General features: G+C 42.7%; 1 protein-coding gene across 1 annotated transcript in view; it reads left to right on the top strand.

Annotated features, from left to right (window-relative positions):
* gmds (GDP-mannose 4,6-dehydratase) overlaps positions 1-24,805 on the top strand; it is a 243,894-nt gene that overhangs the window by 176,017 nt on the left and 43,072 nt on the right. The window contains exon 9 of the mRNA XM_070554348.1: positions 1,948-2,044. Coding sequence (XP_070410449.1) covers positions 1,948-2,044 — 97 coding nt within the window. The remainder of the gene's footprint in view (positions 1-1,947; positions 2,045-24,805) is intronic.

Genomic DNA, 24,805 nt, shown 5'->3' with positions numbered 1-24,805 from the left:
TTTAATGGTAACTGGATGGCTAATCCCACGTTCGCGACGTGGTTAGCACCGGTTCCAGGCAATAGCTGGAAATTATAGCAGAAATTTAATTAAAAAAATAGCTTAAATTTGGTCAAAATGGCCTTAAAAAGGTCTTCAAAAGTCTTAAATTTGGCTCCCTTAAACCTGCAGATACCCTGAAAAAGGGTTTTCATCTAAATAACACACACACAAGGTCCGAAATTAACACTCGCTACTCGCCAAATGCGAGCAAATTGCTCCATTTGGCGAGTAAATTTTTGAGCTCTACCTGCCACATGGCGAGTAAATGTTTGCACCAAATTAGTTATGTTTATCAGTCATCTTCCATGGATTTCTGATACTCCTCCCGCCTGCATGCAACGTACACAAACGTACGCGAAACGTGAGCGCCGCATCCAACGTCATTTCCACCTATCCCATTCAATCAGTTCATCAAGTTAGCAGTTAGCTTCGTGTTAAAACTAGCGGTGAAATGTGGCGGTTTTTAACTGGAGTCAGCCAGCCTTCCAAAAGAAAACTCGTCGAACTGGAAGAAAAACCACCAGGACCAGTGGCAACCAGAAGATTTTGTGAAAAGTGGCGAACTGGAGGTGGCGGAGTCGTGAGACAATGGCTACATTATGATGGCCACGTAGCGTTGCTGCCTTTCACAGACAACTGGCCCTTGGCATTCTTCAAATATCCAAAAAATGCCCGTACTTCCCACTTTGTCTTCTTTGAGGGATAATAAATGTCCTGAGCGCTGCCGTCTCCTCCTTTGGCCATTATTTCAGCTTTAGCTTCCAGCAAGTTTTGGTCGTAAACAACAAAGTGCGCATGTGCCGCCGGCAACTTCAGCAGATGATACGGTGGCTTGTAAGGGTCACCGCGCCTACACCGCAGCCACGGTAATCCACCGAGATAATGTTTTAAAAACAAGACGGTTATTATTATTGTCAACTTTTTAACCGGGGTTTACCGCTACACCGGTTACCGTGACAACCCTAGCCCTGACACACTTTCAGATATTCTCATGGTGCAGCTGTGTTCTCCAGAGATCAAGGACTAGGACCCAAATGAGGCTGTAATGCTTTGGCACAAAGACGGTGTCAGAAGCAGGAGGCCAGACTTCCTGGACAGAGAAAACAAGGAGTCTGACTAGATTTCAATGAAAGAGTTCATAAAAACATCTCTAAAAATAAATAAATAAATGGTAAAAATGACAAAAGAGTTGTTTTTCTTATTAATTGATGTTTTAATGATTTTGTCACTCTGTTTGGGATCAACATAATATAGAATAACATGCTTTAGGTAGATCTAAATCATTTAGGATTTTGGCCGGTAAAAAATATGCTTGGCTGGTAGATTTTCATCATCTACCAGCCAACTTGGCCGGTGAGTAAAAAAATGTATTTCGGACCCTGCACACACACACACACACACACTCGCACACAGACACACACTTAACCACAGTAACGGTTGGAAGCATGCCTGGCTCGTACGCGGCGCTGTAAAGGTGTGAAGTTTTAGCTCAGATAAACAAGGATGAAGATGTTACTGTTAATACCGCATGGGGTCAAAGGCGAGGCCTGTGATGACATCACTTTGGTGATCTAGACTAAAGCACAAGGGTGACAAGTCAGTGTTTGTCCTCTGTTTTTGCATAAATGTAAAACTACAACTATAAAATATTCAGCGTACAAACACCAGACTCGTCCCGCCGTCAGAACCTCGAGTCTGAACATAAACGCCTCTCAGTCCCCGTCCCCTGTCCACCGCCTCCTGTCTTCATCATGATGTGTTCCTGGCCGTTCCCGCTGCCTGTTGTCTCGTCTCAGAACAAAAACAACAAAAGGAAGGTGTTGTGTGCAGGAGCTTTGGGGAAACGAGTAGAAAATGAAGGATCTTCAACAACAGTGTGAGAAAAATCTGTTTTTGTTTTCTCAGGTGGGAGGGAAAAGATGAAAAGGAGATCGGCCGCTGCAAAGAGACGGGGGTGGTGCACGTGAAGGTGGACCCAAAATTCTTCCGTCCAACTGAAGTGGTGAGTCCGGTTTCCCTCTGGATTTTTATAAGTCTACAAAAGCGTCTTCTAAGAAAATGACACAAACACGGAGTATCCCCATTTCATCATTTATCCTCCGACTAAACTCTCCTGGGAACCGTTGATCTGGTTTTCACATCAATTGTGAAAAATTTTAATCCATTCCTTCATCCAATGCAGATTCAACACAAACTCCTCGTGTTAAGTCGTTAAAAAGTCACGTAGCATAACATCTCCAAACCATAATACAACCACCTCCGTGTTCCAGAAAGTTCCAGCAGTAGAATAAAGCATGACCATTATCAGTCAAACCAAACATGATGTCGTGGTTCCTTCCAAGATAGGACCGGATTCACCGATATCTCCCATTAGGTACTTGAACAGTGCTCAATAAAAGGTGAGAGAAGTCAAACACCCTCACGATGGCTAAAGCGCAGATTTTATTTAAAGGTGTGGTTCACTGAGGAACTATGTTTTAATGATTATTTCTTATTCTAACGGGTCATTCAGAGTGTGTCATGCACGCTGAACATGAAAATAGTCTCCTACACCTATCTCCTGCATTAGCTTCTAATAGAAAACAGACGGTGAAACTCAAGGATTAGAAAATCCTGACAGATCTACGTCACCCTGTCACTAACATTCATGGACTCGCCCATCTGGACTCACGACGGGGAAGGCTGTTGTTGGTTTAGCGTCCAGGAAACAGCAGAGAATATCTCTGCTAATAGACGCTAACTGTTAGCATTAGCATCTCCAGCACACAGCAGAACTCCTCCAGGCTTGTGTTATTTTTGAGATTAAACATCAACGTTGCAGAACAAAGAGAGTCAGTGGTAGAGTCGTGTTGCTGTCAGCCAATCAGAACAGAGATGTCTGAATATCTGGAAAAATGACTCCAGATCCTGCCATCTGAAGCTCCCCTCTGCTCTAGCTCACTACTAGTTCCTGAAACAGGAGCGCCAGAGCTTTTTTCCCCCAGAGTACGACTTACAATGTATTCATTTCAGTAGAAATGTACTAGAGACCACTGCTGGTGTACCGAAATGAGAGAACCACACCTTTAATCCAAAATGACCTCAAACCTCATATTGTTTACTTGTCCCTTGTTGTTATGAACACCTGCTTCTACCAACGATTAGGGTTTTTCTGGCCGTTATACTTTAGAAAATGTCAGAATTCACATCTGTGGTTTTGCATTTATTTTGTCACTAAACTAAAAATCTTTTTTAGCTGAAGCACAGTTCTTAGTTTTTCTTGATCAGTTTTCTGCCCAAACCACATAATCCATTCAGCCCAATAGAAAACACGTTTACACGTTTCCTTTTGTATGTACTTGACCTTAACTCACATGTTGCGGGGTTTTTTTCTGCATGTATCTCATTGCCGGCTATTGTGTCTGAGACTACACACTTATCAGCCGTAAAGGGTGCAGTTGACAGCCTGGGGCTGCTTATTGTGTGCCTTTAAACCGCTGGAAACCTGCCAGCCCACTCTTCTAGAGTAATGCTGGCTGTTTCCTGTCTGTGGATGCAGATTGGGAGCACATATTCGCACAAACAGGCTAAAATGTTGCTGTAGAGGTTAAAAAAGTACCTTTAGAGTTCCCTTGTCCATGTATAAAGAGTCTAAATGAGAAGGACCCATGCATCTCTGATTTTGCCTCTCATGGCTGCAGCTACTCCCTGAGCACGGTTTAGAGTTACCCCAGGGTGTTGTAGTGCCCGTCTCAAGCGGTTTGTCCTGCTGAGATTAGAGCTGAGTGACAGCAGAGGATTAGTGAGGAGGCCCCGCTGACGGACTGCTAAGGGTGTCGGGCAGCGCTGGTCACACACCTGGAGTCTGTGTTCTTTGTTCATGTCAGCTCCTTCGTCCCGTGTCCCAACCCTAGGTCCTCGCTCCAGAGAGCGATCGAGTCGGCACCAAACGCTTTGGTGTCATTCTTTTATTTTTCATGGATCATAATTAATGTGAGACGGTGAACATTCCAGAAAAGACTCAACAAGTTCAAGCTGAAGTTAGCTTGTTTGTTTCAAAATGGCTGCGAGGCTGGTTTTTACCCATAAAGCTACAGATGGTCTCTCACAGAGCCCGGTCAAAGTGTCAACAGCACCAAGAGACACCAGCGTGGGCCACAAATACTAATGTGGGGGGGTTGGATCATCCCCACATGACACCAGAGCAGGATTCGGGCATCTCAGACCCAGTTAAAGTCTGTTTTCTTAAAAGGTTTTCGGCTAAAAAGTTGTCAAATTGTCACATTTTTAAGTGAACGAGGTCAAAGGTTACAGAGATAACGGGTCGGGATGGTTCAGCTACAGAGGCCAACTTCTCTGCTCCGTCTCTTTGTCTCTGGATTTCTAGGAGCTAAAGAGACTGAAAGAGTGTTTAACCTTTGACCCCTTCAGACAGGAAGCAAGTGACACTGGGCTCAAAGCTCGTTATTGTGGCTCACTTCAAGTGGAAGTACCTGTCTTGGGGTGTGTGTCCTGAGTGCACAGCTGACTCTTCCACAGCTGAGAAAGTGTGTGTGTGTGTGTGTTGTGGGAGGAGTGTTACCTCAGGCTGCATGCTAATACACGTGTAATTCATCATTATCTCTGTCAGTGTTTGTGCTCCACGACCCCGGGGATCGCAACCAGCCAAGGTCGCTGGGGGGGGGGGGGGGGAGACAAACACTGCAGGTGTGCCCCACATGTGGGAATGTGCCCACTTGTCTGTATTTGTCTGGCCCACAAGGCCCCGGGTCGGCTGAGGTGACTGCGAGTTCCTCCGCTTCACGGAAGCCGACACCTGAGAGGATGCATGTAAAGTTAAAATTAGAAAAACACGAAGCTACCTGCATTTTCCACAGACGCGTGAAACCGAAACCGAGATGTGTGATGTAAACTGTCAGGATTGTTTTGAACTTTTAAACTGGTCCAACTGTCACGGCTTTGGAGAGCCGTCAGTGGTTGTAGACAGACGGCTGGTTGTTTGCTAGCGCTGAGGTTTGGCTCAGGTAAGCCCTCCGTGGCCAAAACTCTCCACAGGTACTGATACAGGACAAAAACACTATATATGAGCATGTCTTTTTCTGGGCTGAGTTTCACCACTCGACCAGTAAACACAGCTCGAGTGCAGCTGTGCGTCACATGACACGTGGGGTCTCAGTCACGTGTCAGGCCTGTCTCTCGTTCACAACAACACCTCTGGGTTTGCAGACTAACATGCAGAAACATCAACTGTTTGGCTGCACATCATCTGAGCCAAATGTAACATCACTGATGAGTTTTGTGTCCCTAAACATGGAAACAACAGCATTTTTATCCAGAGCCTCATCGTTCCCGGGATCGTATGAGCATGACCCGTCACATCCCAGTCCGCCCCCGCTGCTACACAAACACAGAAGGTGCACATGGGTTTTTACTACGTGTGTGTTGTGTAAATAAATGTTTTTTCATTTGTTTATTTATTTGGGGTCTAAACATGTCTCCTTCCAGGTTTTTAGAGTGATTCTTTCATGTTTGTAACACCAAAGAATACATAATAGTTAGCATTTTATCTTCGTACTGTTTATTTTTGTTTAACATTAAAAGGTAAAACCAAGATTTTATTTTGAAATGAGTATTTAAATGTCATGTCTCATTCTTGCTTTAACTCATTCGCTGCCAGCGTTTCTAACAGTTTTTACTGTTTTTTTAAGAATGACAGAAGGTTGCGTGCTAGGATGATGTCGACGCCAAAACGACCAAAACAAAGTGCAGACTCACCTCTTACCCCCAAATTCCACTACCTCCGCTCCGCTCCGACACGAACGCCGGAGCAAAATCGGTCCCGTTGTAGTCAATCAGAGCAATTCCACTACTGCGGCCGTGCTCCGGCAGTGCGGCGCCGTGCGCCGCCCTCTGTTCCGGCGTCCGGCAAAAATAGGATTGCTTCTATTTTCGCCGGACGCCGGAGCACCTCCGCAGTAAATGGACAGAAATCACAACTGCCCAACAGGAAAAGGAGCAAGCACAACTTCCGTTTTTCACAATAAATCGATAAACAAAAGGCATTTTTTGTTTCATATGCACAGGTTTAACAACTTTTAACAACTATCAATGGCGGCTGAAGTTTAAATGCACAAAAGTAAGCCATAAATACAGTTTCCACTATCAAAGTAGTCACCCTTTGTTGATCCAAACACTGCTGATCTCTCAACACAAATGATGGGCAGATTAAACAGTTCATGCCGATGCTTCTCCCACACAACGGGTGTTTGGATCTAACTTCCGCGTTTATTGCTCGGACTGTATCGCAAGATCTCGAAAATCCCGCGCATGCTTGTTTGCCCCCCTCAGGTCTCCGCACCGGAGCGGAGCCGTTGTAGAGCGGGTACCAGTAAAAATTGAGTTCGGAAGCGAGCGGCTGCGGAAGGCGGGGGCGGAGCGGAGCGGAGGTAGTGGAATTTGGGGGTTACATCAGGAAGAATCTGTGCGTTTCGAGCGTTATCCGTTCTTTCATAATCCGTTGTTGACTTGTGATCGGCAGAAGCTTTTCCAGTTGGCGCCTCACTTTTTTTACAGCAGCAGCCCAAAATGATCTCCTAACACATGGATGTTCTGCTTCCTGATCACGTGACGTGTGATGTATGCTGATGAAGATCGGCTTTAGAGCTGAGGTGTTTGTTCTCACGGTGCGGGGGCTCTTCCAACGCCCACACAGAAAAAAAAATGCAAATGACGACTTTAATCATCATTGACAGTGAACGGTTGGATCAAAAATTATGACTTTAGTCGTCATTGGCAGTGAATGAGTTAACAAGAAAGTAGTTTGATAAGTTGTATTTTACCGTTTTCACTGAGTTTGCTGTTTCTGCTTAGTTTAATGAGGAAAATAAAACTCTAAAGTACTTTTATTCCTCCTAAAATAGTTGCTGGAAAAAAGCATTGATCAGGTACTGGTACCAAAACCAGGGATCGTAAGAGTGTTGGTATTAACCGGGTGATGGCCATTATACTGGTGAAACAATAGTGTTCAAACAAAGTGAAAAAATCATGTTGGAACAAAGTGAAAAAATCATGTTGGAACAAAGTGAAAAAATCATGTTGAATTAAAATGTTTGAAGAGCTCAAATTACTTAATGACAACATGTTTCTATCAATTTGTATTAACACATAATATACATGTTTGTTTAAAATGAAAAACTTATGTTAATTCTACTTAAACGTTTGACTTGCAACTAAAGCAAAACAATTGTGTGCAACCACTTTCCGTAATTGAATTAAGTAAATCCTACAAGTTTGTTTTTTCATTGTACCATCTGGTGCTTCTGTTACTTTCAGACTTCAGTATCTTGGTGAGTTGATCTCAATTTGAAAACTGCTTTTGCGAGAGATTTTCACCGATGTCTCAAAACACTCTGAAGCTTTTTCCGGTGAGTCATTCTGATCCTGGCCTCTGGACTTCATCTCGAACACTTCTCCGTTTAGTTTCTGAAAGTCAAAAAGTCTGAGAGGTGTGAGTCCTAACTGTTGGATAGCAAACTGCATGGTGGCGCAGTGGTTAGCACTGTTGCCTCGCAACACGAAGGTCGCAGGTTCGAAACTCGGCTGCAGCCTTTCTGCGTGGAGTTGCGTGTCCTCCCCATGCATGCGTGGGTTTTCTCCGGGTACTCCGATTTCCCCCACAGATCACAACACGCCCTATAGGTTAAAAAAAATTGTAAGTCGCTTTGGGTAAAAGCGTCTGCTAAGCACATAAACATAAACATAAACAAACTGAGACCGAATCGAGACACTTTGTGGCAAAATTACAGTAAGAAATTTCACACAAACTGTGGAATTTGCTTGCAGCTGCATTGTTTGCTCCACAAGCCTCTACAAAGTATATAACTAGTGTTAAACATCCAGTCTAATTGGATTCCTGCTAAAACTTGTAATTTTGGATCTCCGGCTGGTCTTTAACAGTCAAAGCCAAGTAGAGATCCTGACTTTAATCCAAAATATCTGAAATAAAAGTCAAATCAGCTCTAGGTGGCAGAAACGTTTTATGTGCATTTCTACGATGTAACGCTCGAAGCCGTGCTTTCGACACGGGAGGACGACGACATGAAATGCCTGGCATGCCGGTGACATCTAGAACTGACATCATGCTGGAACACTTCAGTAATATCTTTCACTGGCTTGTCATCTAAAGTGCAAGAAAAGTATTCTACAAAAGCATTTTTATTGGAACTCGAGATGACTTTGATATTCGGATGGATCAGAAACAGAAACTAGGACCTCCTTCTATCAAACATCTGTTGGTGGGAGACCCAAATCAGACGTTTTTAACTAGTCTGAGCTGTCGAAAACCACTAACACAAATATTCACTGCAGATTACCATTTTTTCCTGATTTCTCTGCAGCCGCGATCATTGGGAACTCAGTTTCAGACCATCCAGACGTGCTTGTCTGTGCTGAAGTGTGTCTGTTTTAGTGCATGTTGGCGCTTGTGCTCGTCTGTGCTAATACAGGTTAGCTGTCATACTTCCAAGTTCACGTGTCGCCCGAGGGCATCAACTGCTGTGGGTTGACAGCTCTGTGGTTTCTGCCCAACCTCTCATGGTGAGGACGACGACTGCCGAGCTGTCTTTCTATCTGTCTCCTCGTCTCTGTTGGTGTACACACATTTTTCCACTGTCGTCTCTTCAGCACACCGTCTTGCATTTCCATCTCTGTCTACGTGACACACCGAGAATTAGTGAGCAGTACAGGAATCTGGATTTATTCATATTTTAAAGTTTTAGATTGTTAGGATTAGATTAGATTGTTGAAACTAGGCTTTGCGCGTTTTTATTTAGTTTCTTTAAAGTCCGTGGGACGTTTTTGTCCTCTAATGGCTCGAGTGTATAGTAAATTATAAATCTGTTGCTATGTAAAAACTATAAATGCAAAAATTTCTAAATTTTAGATATTTCATAATATAATGAAGACTGATTTGTACTAAACACCCCAGGCAAAAAAAAATGTTTTTTTTAGAAAATAACTGTTTTGTGGGTTTTTTTTTTCATAAATTACATCAATGACTTTGAGTATTCAAACTGGCATTTCAAGGGTTAAAAGCCTCAAAATGATTGATTTTTTTATGTTTGAGCAGGGCTGAAGTTGTTCAACAGATCTATGAAAAAAAAGGCAAACACATTTCTGTATATATTTTTTATAGCCACTTTTACAAGTGGATGTTTTTGTCCTCTTATGACTCAAATGTATAGCGTTTTTTTTCCCATAGTGTTCCCTTGGTCTATTTTAAAAATTCCGAATTGAATTTTAAAATTTGTCCAGAGAGAGGCGACAAAATGTTGTACCATATACACAAACGGTGGTGAAATGGCATCAAAAAGAAAAACAAATTAAAGCTGCAAGCAGCGTCGTTCGGCCCTCGCAGCTCCGCGCCGCTCAGGCCTGGCCGGCAGCCCGGGGCATCCGGGCACGTCCGTGGATTAGAAGCGTCGACCCCCGCGACCCCAGACACAGCGAACGGTCTCCTCGTCTGCATCTCACCCTTACTCAGCATCTCCTTTGAGCCCACCATTAAATTACCAATATCACCACTAGGGGATACTTTATCTTTACCACACTGGTGGTGTGATGACACAGACCAAGTTTAATGCTATTCTAACCACGTTTTTTGAAGTTATTTAAGGTTAAAGTTATCTAGGGGGCGCTGTGACCAACTACAGAAAAATCCCATTGAGGTCCTCTTAGGGAGTCATTGATGGTTTTGTGGTAGTTTGGCATCAATCAGACGTTGCGTGTGCTTTCTAGAAGCAGAGAGCTGAAAGGGGGCGGAGCTAAAGGGATTTGAATCAACAACGACTTCAATGTGTTTGGTGCAGTCACGTGATGACACAAGCCAAGTATAATGCCATTCTGACCTTGTCTTTAAAAGTTAATAAAGTTTAAACCCATCTAAGTGGCGCTGTCCCAAATTTAGGAAATATTCCATGAAGAAGTTTGTAGGTTGACAACAATCATTTGCATGTAGTTTGGTGTGAATTGCATTATGCATGTGTTATTCAGGGCCTAATATCTGTCAGGGGGCGGAGCTAAAGCAATATCAACCAGTGACCACAGGATTGTGTTGGGTGCCTTTGTGTGATGACACATAGCAAGTTTGGTGCAGTTGCGACCTCGTCTGTTGGAGTTATTACAGTTTTAAAGGTATGTAGGGGGCGTTGTGGTGATATACAAGGTTCACCAACTGTTTGTGCCTCATTGGCTAAAGGGCATGATTGTTGATTGCCATGTTCAGTCTTGTGCAGATCGGAGGCCGTTTTTGGAAGTTACAGTCAAACGTAAGGTCACGGCATCACGCCAGAATTCGTCATGGCATCAAAGCCCCTCCCTTTCTGGAAAGCTATCAGAACTGAATGGTCATTACAGCATCATGAAGACAGTGCATGACCTTGGTGTCATGTTGACTAAGTTAGAGGGGACAAATATGGGCATTTCACCATAAAACAATTGACTTCCTGTTGTCAGGGGGCAGGGCTTAGGTGATGTCAGCTGTCCACATTAGGGTTGTCACGGTAACCGGTATAGCGGTAAACCCCGGTAAAAAAGTTGACAATAAAAATAACCGTCCAGTTTTTAAAAAACTATATTATCTCGGTGGGTTTACCGTGGCCGCGGTTTCGGCGCGATGACCCTTACCAGCCACCGTCGCTTCAGCTGAAGTTCCCGCTGCGCGCACACGCACTTTTTAATTTGCAACGGCACCAAAACTTTGAAGCTGAAATAATGGCCGAAGGAGGAGACGGCAGCGCCCAGGACATCCATCAGCCCTCAAAGAAGACTAAATCGGAAGTATGGGCATATTTGGGATTTCTGAAAAATGCTGAGGGACAGTTAATAGAAGACGGCTATCCCGTTTGCAGAACGTGCAGGAAACAAGTGTCTGCAGAAGGCAGCAACACTTCAAATCTCATGGCACATCTGCGTGACCATCACCCACGTCTCTACAGCCAGTGCAAGGTAAGCTAACATTAGCATTTTAGCTGAAATGCATGACGTGAGGACTTTTGGTTGAGGGAGAATGCAACGAGTCACTATATACTGCAGCCGCAGCGTCCTCTGCCAGCATTTAAACCGTGTCACGGACACCCTGTTGCTGGATGAAGCATCTTATTTGTTGATGATGAAGAGAAATATACAATTAGTTCCTTGTCATGGATTTGTTTACTTATTCAATGCCATTTATACTTGAACATTTGGATTTGATTACATAGTGTAGTAGTTATTTTAGTAATTTGTTTAAAGTGGATATTTATTTTAAATACATATTTTTTAAGGTTGACTTGTACAGTGCTCAAGTCAAGTGTGGACTTGAGTTTTAGATTTTCATTTTGATAATGAAGAAAACAAGTATATGAGAAAACAAGTGGTGTTTCTTTGATTTGTTTACATATTGTTTATGTTTTGAATGTTTGGATTTGTATAATTTAAACCTGCACTGACTACTGTAACATGTTCCAGAAAAATAAGCTATTTGTTCCTTTACTTGTGAAAAGTTGCACTTTTGCTAAGGCTTTGTGTTATTTTAGGTTTAATAAACACTGTTAAACCTTTTCAGAACTATTTCAGTTTGTGTAGAACAGGACTATCAATGCTTTCTGAACATATGCAACACCGTTTAAAAAATACCGCGATAATACCGAAAACCGTGATAATTTTGGTCACAATAACCGTGAGGTTAAATTTTCATACCGTGACAACCCTAGTCCACATTGTCACTGCCTTGAGATGTGGTCAGTGATCACACAAACGTATTTCCATGTCGTGATGGCGAATTTCGCCATGCTCCCAAAGCCCCGCCTTTTTTCAAAACCTGCCAGTACTATAGACCAAGTGACCTCAACTTGTCTGCTGCTATTTGCCAGAGATTGCTGGTGATTGGGTGAAAGGAGTCCAATAAGGAGCTGTGAAAAAAGGAATGGCGTGGCGACAGGTCAAAGTTTAAGGCTTAGCTACGCCCACACCTTTCAACTTTTGAAAAATTTGATGGTTGAATTTTTCCCCTATGTCTTAAGAGTCTATAGCAGAAGTCTGAAGGCGATTGGTGAAAAGGGCGATGGGGCATCACTTTCCAAACGACGTGTGCGAAAACCACTAAATCGAGCACTTGGACCAAAATGGCCGACTTCCTGTGCGACATTGACCTTGGCTCCAAGAGACTTTTTTGTATGTCCCAAGGCACTACATTAGTGTACCAAATTTCATAATCCTCAGTCAAAGCATGGCTTTAAAATACAAAATTTTACACCACGCCTGACGTGTGCAAAACTTCCTGAGTTTTCGGGTATCTTAAGGCCTCCAAAAAGCCAATTTACTTGGTGGAAGAAAAATAAACGCAGCAGATACAATAGGCCTTCGCAGCGCTTTCGCTGCTCGGGCCTAAAAACTGCCCAAATGGACAGAAATGTCCCTAATGAAGCCTGAGGGTTATTTGCTCATTCTAGTAGATTAGTGAGCCTTCTGGCTGCTTCTAATCTGAGGTTAAAGCTGCTGTAGCGAATTTACAGAACAAGCTAGGTTTTGAACGCAAACAGTCACAGAACACTCACCCCTCCCCTTGGGTGTCTTTCCGTGAGACACATCTCTAGAAACCCACATTTTAACACTAAACGAGGTAGTGCTAAACACCAGACACCGTTTTCTAGGTCCAAACATCTCTTGTTGTCCATAACTTCAACTGGTGTCTTTTCTTTTTGGGACTTTGTCCTAAAGTTGAAATTGTAGCAGTCGGCTGTCTCTCTTCTTTGATATTACTGAGCAGAGAACCTCTTACACCAGTGGTGTTCTGTTGCTAAATGCATGAGTGTGTGATGAGTGGAGGACCCAGGGAGGTGTGGTGGTTCGGCCAGACCGACTGACTTCCTGTTAAAAGGGAGTTTTCTCCTCCACTGTCTCTATATGCTTGCTCATAATGAGGATTGCTGGAAAGCCACTGACTAGGGTTGCACGATATTAGGAAAACATGCGATATTCGAAACAAAGATTAATATTGCGATGATATCACTTGCGATAAATAAAAACTTAACTCAGGAACAAAAATAATCAAAAACAAAGAAATAAAAATTTCGTAAAAATGAGAAAAACAAAAGATATGAGGAAAGGGAAAAAGAAAATGAACACGAAAAGGTAATCAGTGGATCCCGGGAAAAGCAGAATCAGCAAAAAGAGCAGAACAAAGCTAACTCGGGTGTTTGCTAACCATCAAAATTAAGTGCCGTCCGCCTCGGGGGCGGGCATCTAACCTATGAGAACCCACCCGATTGGCCAAATGGGTGAAGAGCTCCATTTGATATGTTAAAAATACATAATACTTCCGTTTGATTGACCGAATTCATTATGTGTAGCAAACATTTGAGCTGACCACTTATTGCGATATTTATCTGTTGTTTGTGATATGCATATTGTGCGTGCTGATATCGCGATAACGATATATTTACGATATATTGTGCAGCCCTACCACTGACACAAGTCAGTGACTCGATTAAATGTGCTGGGTTTCCTTACACAGGAAACATTTTACAACCTGGCATAATTAACAGAACTAAATAGTGTATTCTTCAGTAGCTAAAAATAGATTGTGATGTAACGTTGCAATGCATTATAGGATGTTGCCCTAAACAAGTGTGTTTTTTCATGGGTGCCAATGAAGTCGCTCCGCTCATCAAAGTTGTATTTTCATCTCCTGGAGATAATCAAACAGGAGTTAACTAAGCACCGCCATTGGGGGAGGAAGTCCAACTGAACGTCTCGGCCAAACAGCATTTAAATGTGAACGCAAAAGGCACCGATAACCAACGGGAGTAACGTGTAACTGAGCTAAAACGTCTGAATATGGTGTTTGGTAAATGTGTTTTTTTGTCTAGCATTAGCTCCAGCAGCACTAGCGTAGTGACGTCAGCTGTAGAAAATGCTATTTCTTTATGCTGCTCCCAAGCTCTGGAACTCTTTTACCCATCCAAGTACGTTTGGCCCTGTCCTTTCGTAGGTTTAAGTCCGCTCTGAAGACGCAGTTTCAACATATCCTACCCTTCATGATCTACTTCAATAAAAGCTGCACGACTCCAGTAGGCCGTGTCTTGCCTCACTGCACTTGTTAGGGCCGTTTTACTTTTCCCATTTAGTTTAGCTATGATTCATTAGTGCTTTGTGTTATTGATGCTGTTTTTAGCAGGTTTCATCAGGTTTTTCCCTTACCTGCCTTAGTGATTTAACAACTTCTCTTTGTTTGACCTTTTAACCTGTATTTCATACTTAGTTTTTTATGTTTTTTAACTCATAAACTGCTGGCCGTTTCCTGATTGGAAAAGCCTCTCACTGCCAGTGTTTTTTGAGTGTTTTTACTGTCACAGAACTTTGCGCTTTATGATGATGTCCATTCTTTCGTTCTTTTTAAACACAGAAACAGTTTTGTTTACCTGTTTGTAGCTACAGTTTCGCCGACGGCTGCCGGCTTCTTCAGGCTGACGCTGATGGTGGCGCGTCACTTCCTTCTCCGTTTATCTGCGGGCAGCAGAGGACGTTGTCGCCCTCTACTGCCCGCTCTCCCCTCTCCGACGATGCAGTCCCATGCGTGGTCCAGCGTGTAAACTCCGTCGTCCCTGTTCATGGTCCCACATCCACGTCTCCTTATCTCGATTGCTTTCTTGATCCATCTTTTGTATTTTTGTTGTTCGGTGGTTATGATCCTTGTGTCGTCCCAGTCCATTATATGGTTTTCTCTTAAGCAATGATCTGTTACGGCTGACTTTTTTATTGTACTTTCTGCTTCTTGTTTTGCTGCTCTTGTGTGTTTACGATTTGCTTCTTTCTCGCACTCCTTTCTGTGTTCTATTGTCCGTGTGTTGAGTTGGCGTCCGGTTTCTCCTATGTATGTTTTATTGCAGAGTTTGCATGGGATTTCGTAAACGACTCCACATTTTTGTCCAGCTGTTATCTTGTCTTTTGGGTGTACTAATCTGTTTCTAACTGTTGTGTATGGTTTTGTTGGTGTGTTTATGTTGTGTTTTTTCATTGTTGCTCTTATTTTTTCCGTTATGCCTCTGATGTATGGTAGGGTTATCACTGGTTTTGGTTCTTGTCTGTCTGGGTTTCTGGTTCTTTTTTTGGGTTGTTCTTTGCTTTCTATTCTTGTTTGTTGTTTTCCTTTGTTTATTGCCCATGTCGGGTATGCGCAGGTCTTTAAAGCGTGTTGTATGTGTTTGTCCTCTTGTTTACGGTCTCTTTCTTCTGTTATCATGTTTGCTCGGTGATATAATGTTCTGATTACTGACATTTTGTGTATGGTGGGGTGTTCTGATGTCCATAATAAATATTGGTCTGTGTGTGTTGGTTTCCTGTATGTGTTTATGTTTAGGGTCCCGTCGGTCTGCCTGGTGATTTTCATATCCATAAATGCTATGCTGCCTTCTGTTTCTGACTCATAAGTGAATTTTATGTTGCCTGTGTCATCAATATTGTTTAAGTGTTGTGTTAGTGTTTCTGTTTGACCTTTTGGTAGGGTTGTCACGGTAACCGGTATAGCGGTAAACCCCGGTAAAAAAGTTGACAATAAAAATAACCGTCCAGTTTTTAAAAAACTATATTATCTCGGTGGGTTTACCGTGGCCGCGGTTTCAGCGCGGTGACCCTTACCAGCCACCGTCGCTTCAGCTGAAGTTCCCGCGGCGCGCACACGCACTTTTTAGTTTGCAACGGCACCAAAACTTTGAAGCTGAAATAATGGCCGAAGGAGGAGACGGCAGCGCCCAGGACATCCATCAGCCCTCAAAGAAGACTAAATCGGAAGTATGGGCATATTTTGGATTTCTGAAAAACGCTGAGGGACCGTTAATAGAAGACTGCTATCCCGTTTGCAGAACGTGCAGGAAACAAGTGTCTGCAAAAGAGAGCAACACTTCGAATCTAATGGCACATCTGTGTGACCATCACCCACGTCTCTACAGCCAGTGCAAGGTAAGTTAACATTAGCATTTTAGCTTAAATGCATGACGCGAGGACTTTTGGTTGAGGGAGAATGCAACGAGTCACTATATCCTGCAGCCGCAGCGTCCTCTGCCAGCATTTAAACCGTGTCACGGACACCCTGTTGCTGGATGAAGCATCTTATTTGTTGATGATGAAGAGAAATATACAATTAGTTCCTTGTCATTGATTTGTTTACTTATTCAATGCCATTTATACTTGAACATTTGGATTTGATTACATAGTGTAGTAGTTATTTTAGTAATTTGTTTAAAGTGGCTATTTGTTTTAAATACATATATTTTTTTAAGGTTGACTTGTACAGTGCTCAAGTCAAGTGTGGACTGGAGTTTTAGATTTTCATTTTGATAATGAAGAAAACAAGTATATGAGAAAACAAGTGGTGTTTCTTTGATTTGTTTACATATTGTTTATGTTTCGAATGTTTGGATTTGTATAATTTAAACCTGCACAGACTACTGTAACAAGTTCCAGAAAAATAAGCTATTTGTTCCTTTACTTGTGAAAAGTTGCACTTTTGCTAAGGCTTTGTGTTATTTTAGGTTTAATAAACACTGTTAAACCTTTTCAGAACTATTTCAGTTTGTGTAGAACAGGACTATCAATGCTTTCTGAACATATGCAACACCGTTTAAAAAATACCGCGATAATACCGAAAACCGTGATAATTTTGGTCACAATAACCGTGAGGTTAAATTTTCATACCGTGACAACCCTACCTGTTGGTATGATTTCCAGTATGTCGTCTACGTAGCGTTTCCATAGTTTTATTTTACAGTTTGGGGGGGCGGTGGCTATGGCTTTTTGTTCTAGGTCTTCCATGAAAAACTCGCACAGGGTGGCTGATAACGGGTTACCCATGGCGAAGCCCTCCAGTTGTTTGTATATTGTGTTGTCGTATGTGAAGTAAGTGGAGTTAGCTACCAGTCCTATCAGTTGTGCTATGTCATCTGCTGTGAGGTTTGTCCTTTTGTGTAAAGTCTTGTCCTGTCTGATTCTGTTAACTACTATGTCTATGGTTTTTTGGGTTGGTGTTTTTGTGAACAGAGATGTGACGTCATGTGAGATGAGTATGTCGTTGTCTTCTATTGTAATTTCCTTTAGTTCTTTTGCCAGTTCTATACTATTTTTGCAGTGTTGGTCTGTGTTTCCTAATAACGGGCTGATGATTCTGCTGATATCTTTTGCCATGTTGTATGTTGGTGTACCTATGCTGTCAACTATTGGTCTAAGTGGGGTGTTTTGTTTATGTATTTTTGGTGTTCCATATATTCTTGGTGTTATGTTTGCTGTGGGAATCCAGTGTTTGTACATTTTTTTCTGTTATTTTGCCTTTTTCATGCAGTGGCTTCAGTAATTTTTTCATGTTTTTCTTAATGTTTTCTGTTGGATCTTTTTTAAGTATTTCATATGTATTTTTGTCTTCTAACATCTGTTTCATCTGTTGTTTATATTTTTCTCTGTCCATAACTACTGTGGTTCTTCCTTTATCTGCCGGTAGAATAATTATCTGTTCATTTTTGTTATGATGATGTCGACGCCAAAACGACCAAAACAAAGCGGAGACTCACCTCTTACATCAGGAGGAATTTGCGTGTTTTGAGCGTTATCCGTTCTTTCATAATCCGTTGCTGAACTGTGATCAGCAGAAGCTTTTCCGGTTCACGCTTCACTTTTTTTCACAGCAGCGTCCCAAAAGCATCTCCTAACACATGGATGTTCTGCTTGCTGGTCACGTGACGTGTGATGTACACAGATGAAGATCAGCTTTAGAGCTGGGATGTTTGCTGTCACTTAGCTGGGGCTCGTTCCGACGCCCACACAGTAAAATAATGCAAATGGCGACTTAAGTCGTCAATGGCAGTGAATGAGTTAATTAATCTCTCAGTTTTGTTTACCTTTTGCTATGTTTGTTGTTGTGTTAGAGCTTTTGGCTGTTTATGTACAGCACTTTGGTCAGCTGACATGCTATTTTAAATTTAGCTTTAGAAATAATATGGTATTGGGATGCTTTACTTTCTGAAGTGCTTTGAGACGACTCGTCGTAATTTGGTGCTTTGTAAATAAACAACAGAATCAGCCCATTGGGACTCTGGTCAAGCAGCCATCTACTCAGCTATGATGCTTTTTTTTATTTTGGAACATAAGATTTTGGTCTTCAGCTTCTTGTCGACCAACGTCGACCACGGACCCCTCTGGATTCCAAGGTGTTCTAGAAACCTTCTGAAGCCCGGACCTAAATCCACAAAAGAAACATAAAGTCAGTGCTGCAACTGATGTTTACTGTGGTCTCACAAAAGAAGATGCAACACAATTACCAAGACTTTTCTTCTTCCTGGGACTATTTCTTCATATTTCACCCAAGAGGCTGTGCTGTAGTTCTGCCGAGGTACCTTTATTGTGATAGATTGTCTGGATTTGATGGTGAAAAGCAGCAACCATGCTGCAGCTCCTCAGAGCTTGTTGAAGCTCTCTTATTGACATTATCATATATAATTTCTATGGCGCCTCTCAAGATAAAAATCACGAGGCGCTTCACAAAAACAAAAATTGTAAAGATATAAAAAATAATTTAGAAAATGTTTAAAAATATATTAAAATGAGCAAAAATTGACTATTGTGATTTAAAAAATGTAAAGAAAGAGAGAGAGTGAACAGGAAAGAGGGAAATCAGTGGATCCTGAGGAAGGTGGAATAGGTGGGGAGAGCAGAATAAAGAGAGAGAGGTGAAGGAAACACCAAAACCTGAACAAGTGAGACTTCAGCTGCTTTTTAAAGGAGACCACTGAGTCCACTGATCTCAGGCTCAGGGGAAGAGAGTTCCAGAGTCTGGGGGCCACAGCAGCAGATGATCTGTCACCTTTGACCTTTAGCCTGGTGCTGCACAACCAGTAGGCTTTGGTCACTGGACCTCAGGGACCTGCTGGGGGTGTAGGGACTGAGAAGATCACCAATGTAAGATGGTGCTTGTCCATGTAAGGCCCTATAGACCAGAACCAGGATCTTGAAATGAACCCTGAAGTTGAAAATTTCCATCTTCCAGCTGGGTGAGTTAGGCAGCAGCAGCTGTGCACAACTAGTGAAAACTCCATTCATCCATTTTCTAAACCAGCTTATCCACTTAGGGTCACGGGGGCTGGTGCCTACCTCCAGCATTCAACGGGCAAGCAGGCGGGGTACACCAGTCCATCTCAGGGCAGCACAGAGACACACAGGACAAACCACCACGCAAGCAGACACACACACACACACACACACACACACACACACACACCTAAGGATAATTTAGACAGACGAATCAGTGTGTCAGTCATGATTTTAGACTGTGGGAGGAAGCCGGAGTACCCGAAGAGAACCCACGCATGCACAGGGAGAGGCCGGTATGTGAACCCACAACCACTGCGCCACTGTGCAGCCCACTAATGAAACAGATCACTTTATTTTCCTTTGATCTAATAGTTTTTTGCTTTGTGTTTGTAACTGATCAGATCGTTTTACACTTTAGCAAAGAAAATGATAAAGACACAAAGTTTCGCTCTGTCCTCTCTCCAGAAAAACTCCTGTTTTGAAATTGTTAGATGAAAATTTAGAGTATGTTATTAAGGCTTGTTTATTGCCTGTTAATCCTTTAAATGTCCAACTAATAAACAAAAGGATTGTATGTGGAACCTCAGGTTGCAGCGACATGATCCTGAGGATTTTTCATCGCCGTGGTGATTGATGGGAAGGAATCGTCATCCGAGTTTCCCATGTATTAAATGCAAATCAGTCTTTGTTAGTGTCACATACCAGCATTCCCCCGCAGTGCAGTTATGTGCTGTCAATACATGAACGATTATCCTTTTGTTTTAAACAAGTTTTCAAACAAGTTTGTTCTTGTGCTGCGACAAACAAGTGAATGGAGGGTGTGCTGCATACCTTCGATGCTGCGTTTGGCTCGTGTCGGTGTGAGACGTGAACAGAAGACGGTTCACAGAAACTGATTTTTGCTGCAGAGTTGGTCACAGAAAGAATCTTGGCTTCTTTCTGCTGCAGCACCAGGTTGTTTCTGGGCTGCTTAGTTAGCCGGGTTTACGTTCTGCTGGTATGTTGTTGTTTGTGGGAAAACATCTTTTCGGTCTAAATGCAAAAATGAAAGAGTCGTCACGCTAAGCAAATAGATGACAAGGTGTGTGAGGTTTTGACAGAGTAGGTTTTCCGCATTTTCTTCTTCCAGCGAGGCCCGGGTGTGGGTCAGGAGTCCCCACATCAGCCCCTAAACACCTCGTACCACTGCACTGTTCCCGTGTCTGCAAACTCTCAGCTCTAAACTTCCTCATCAGCGCAGATGGATGTCATTCCTGCAGCGAGAAGCGCCCAACGAACTCACCACAGCCGCTCTTACGTCATCAGTCATGCCGTCACTTGACAGAAGCTCAGACAATGGTTGCAGTGATCCAGCCAAGTGAAGACACTAACTGTTGCAGTTTCCTTTTATGACATTTGGCAACAAGGTGGACCCACCTGCTGAGCTAATCAGAGACAAAGGCATACCTGACTGGTGTAGTTACTAAATCAAGCTTGGCACTGTCAGGCTTAGCTGAGCCGAAAGGACAATTGCACTCTTGTGCACTCCGACACAGTTCCATATCAGCGCGGATCTCCAGCGCATTCCTCTTTGTATTGAACTGAAGTGTTGTGACCTGCCTCCATTACTTTGATTAGAGCTCTCAAACGTGTCATGAGGAATGTTTTCGATTGTTCTAAAAGATTCAGTAAGAATGTTTTATTTGTCACTTCCATAACCCTTCAGCTGGCAGCTCAACGGGCCGGTAGAGCAGCCAGGGCTCCAGCTGAACTTTACTAGAACAAAAATCTGAAAATATGCAAGTGTTTGAGTGAAACGTTGAACTTGAATTCCTCACATTAACATTTTATTAACAATAATTGTGTTATTCTTAAATTGAATCAGGGTTTTAACTCCTTTACAAATATCTAGCTATCAAGCCTTTTGGGTGAGTTTTCAAGATTTTCCTACATCCTAACTAGGGATGCAACTAATGATTATTTTTATAGTCAACTAGTACCGACTATTGAAACGATTAGTCGACTAATCGGATAAATATTACATTTTTCTTAAATTTAGCATGAAATTGCTTTAATTATGTGAAAAATAATAATAAACACAAGAAAGATGGGTACTTCAATGGAAAATGCATATTTTATTGAACTTTGCTGCTGACAGGCCGATTCACACTAAAGTAAATAAAAATGCCCTGTCTAACACCAATTAGGCACAGTGCCCAGTCAGTACAGACATAAATGCATAAATAAAATTCAAATACTTTTGTCAGGCGCAGTCGGGCATAACATTAAATCTCTCTTTTTAAAAGCGAAAATACGTTTAAAAAATGTACATCCAAAGCTGAACGTGTTGGCTTTCGTGTTGTTTAAATCTTACCGCGGTGAGTCACACTCTGTTTCATTCAACTGTCCGACGTGTTTTCTCTAAGTGTTCATGCATCACCGAGGTGCTGCCGTGATACGCAAGGACTGCTTTGCAAATAATGCAGGTAAACAGCCTATTCCTTCAGAAATGTCTTTCTGTGTCTTACCCTCTTGCTTGAGGGTGTCAATGATGGCCTTCTGGACAGCAGTCAGGCGGCAGTCTTACCCATGACTGCGGTTTTGAGTAGTGAACCAGGCTGGGAGTTTTTAAAAGCCTCAGGAATCTTTTGCAGGTGTTTAGAGTTAATTAGTTGATTCAGATGATTAGGTTAATAGCTCGTTTAGATAACCTTTTCATGATATGCTAATTTATTGAGATAGGAATGTTGGGTTTTCATGAGCTGTACGCCAAAATCATCAATATTAGAAACAATAAAAGGCTTGAACTACTTTAGTTGTGTGGAATTAATCTAATATATATGAAAGTCTAATGTTTATTAGTACATTACAGACAATAATGAACTTCATCACAATATGCTAATTTTTGAGAAGAACTTGTACAGGGATGTCCACAATTGTTGTTTTATTTTTATTTTTGTTACAGTTATTTGATTGCCCTTTACACGGCTGAAGCTATGAAGGTGTAACCAGAACTCTTCAGCGGGTAAATGCTGAAGGATCTCCATGTTTGTCTTTGGAGATGAACCGATTCTCCGTTTATTCCGACGAGCAACGTAATCAGAAACAGAAAGAAGGGCATTATTAGCCCTTAAAGACCCAAACCCTTTTTAAATAGAAAACAGACTGGAATAAACACATCAAAATGTAGAAAAACATAAAATAAAGTCAGATAATTTTTGACATGTATAGGATGTCTCTTGGAGTTGTCAAACTTGAATATATGACTCTGGAAGCAGTTTTGCAGATGTGTGAGTACTGTACCGGTGTGTCATGGTGAAGAGAGAGCTGAGTCAGAAGGCAAAGCTCTGAATTTACCGGTCGATCTACGTTCCTACCCTCACCTGTGGTCATGAGCTTTGGGTAGTGGCCGAAAGAACGAGATCACGGATACAAACGGCTGAAATGAGTTTCCTTCACAGGGTGTCTGGGCTCTTTCTTAGAGATAGGAGGAGAAGCTCGGTCATCTGGGGGGGGGGGCTTGGAGTAGACCCGCTGCTCCTCCACATCAAGAGGAGCCAGTTGAGGTGGCTCGGGCATCTGGTCAGGAAGCCTCCTGAACACCTCTCTGATGAGGTTTTTCGGGCACGTTCAACTGGGAGGAGACCTAAAGGGAGACCCAGGACACGGTGGAGGGACTATGTCTCTCACCTGGCCAGGGAACGCCTTGGGATTCCCCCGGAGGAGCTGGCCCAAGTGGCTGGGGAGACGGAAGTCTGGGCTTCTCGACTTAGGCTACTGACTCTGGGTGGTACAAAAATAGGCCGACTAAAATACCTAATATTTAAGATAAATGGCATCTCATTAGCACCAACCGTAAGGTTTGACCTTACCTTTGCTTCCAAGGGTTAAAATAATGATCTGATTCTGGCCCTTTTAACTGTTGCCTTCAGCGTATTTTATCAGCGGGACATCTGTAAAACTGTATGTTACTGTCCTGCTTTTGTCTGTTTGTGCAGCCTACAGCGCTGCATGTGTTAACCAGAGTTTATTTAGCCATGATTTAGCTCAATTTTTATGACAACTAACCAATAAACACAATGGTGGTCGATGGGTGACGGTCGTCATCTTGCACTCTGGCCAGAAGCTGGGGGGCGGGGCGTGTGACATCATGTGTTGAGGGTTCTATTGAAGACATTGCTGCTTTGCAACATGCTTTAGTTTTAATTTCTTCAAATAAAGTTGTAGCCGCAGAGCTAGCAGGAATAGTGACCTTTTAGGCATTTTGTGCATCGAGGGTGACAGCTGGTAGCCCTCTTGCCTCAAAGCAAGAAGTTGTTGGCTTAAATCCCGCCTGCATGGCTTTTCTGCGTGGATTAAACATTTTCTCTTTATGCATGCATGAGTTTTCTCCTGATATCCTCCCACGGACCAGAAACGTGCACGTTAAGGTCACTGAAGACACTAGGTTGTCTCTATAGGTGTGAGTGAGTTTGTCACTGGTTGTTTGTCCCTGTGATGGACTGGAGACCTGTCCAAGTTGTCCCCCGTCTCTCACCTGATGACTCTGGAGTTAGACGCCAGCTCCCTGCAGCCCCGATGAGGATGAAGCGGTTTGTGAACGTTTGCTCACCGTTGAAACCATGCAGCACATAAAATACATAGTACCTGTTTTTTATGGTCCCATGCATAATAGTAGTTTTACAGTTGTAAAGAGATGTAGTAAAAGACCAAAGGGGCACATTTTTAGATCAACTCTTTTCAAATGCAAGAAGCTAAAAGAAGGTAGAAACCTGAGTTTAGATCCCGCAGCCTTTAAAACCTCTGTGGTGTCTCAGGTAGAAGCTGAAACGAGGCACTCGGTGCTCAAACTCGAGTTAAGGACTATAGCCGGGTTTGGGTTTCATTTTATTCCATGCAGGCGGTCCAGACCTCATAAATCCACTCCCAGGGTCCTTGTAGCGCCGTCTCCAGAGCATGAAATGAGCCCTGCAGCAGTAGTGATGGAAGTGTTTGGAGCTGCTGTCAAATGTTCATTTAACTCATCAAGTCTTAATATTTCACAGAGTAAACAGCAGACTACCCGTTTACAGATGGTGCTCTTCTAGACGCCATGCAGTCAGAACCCGCTGTGGAGGACAGTCTTTATTTTTATCAATGAGAAAAACAGCTACGGCCTCACTTACCTTATATGTGCTGCTAACATAACGGCTCCTGGCAGGCAATAACTCACACACTGCCCCTGTGCACCAGAGACTTTAAACTAGGTCTGTTTTTCTGGCCTAATATCTGCTACTTAATGAAGCCTGAAATATGGAAGCTATTTCAGTTTCCCTGCATCGGGTCAGAACTGGGCTTCGGTCAGGATCTTAGACGAAGCAGAAGCTCTTCTGTCTTCAGTTTCTCTGTCTGATGTTTTTACTCTCCGGGTTAAAGATACGACCCGTCATCACTGCTGAAGGATCATCTGAGAACAAATGTGGGTCCAGAACTCACTTGGCTGGTTCTAAATGTTATAAATAAGAGTTGGTTACCCTGGCAACCTGGAGCAATTTAGATAAACTAAGAGAGTTCCTACTGCTGCCTAAAGCTCGTTTCTCACTGGGCTGCAACTGGTGGCAAAATAATTAAAGATTTTTCATAGGGAGTCTCCAAAATGTCTCCAAACATTTGCAAGGGTTCATGATTTCTTTGGGAGGTCTTAGGACAGGGT

Source organism: Nothobranchius furzeri, chromosome 8, assembly GCF_043380555.1.
Source record: "Nothobranchius furzeri strain GRZ-AD chromosome 8, NfurGRZ-RIMD1, whole genome shotgun sequence".
Lineage (NCBI taxonomy): Eukaryota > Metazoa > Chordata > Actinopteri > Cyprinodontiformes > Nothobranchiidae > Nothobranchius > Nothobranchius furzeri.
Note: the sequence above shows the minus strand (reverse complement) of the source record. Positions and strands in the feature narration are given on the sequence as shown.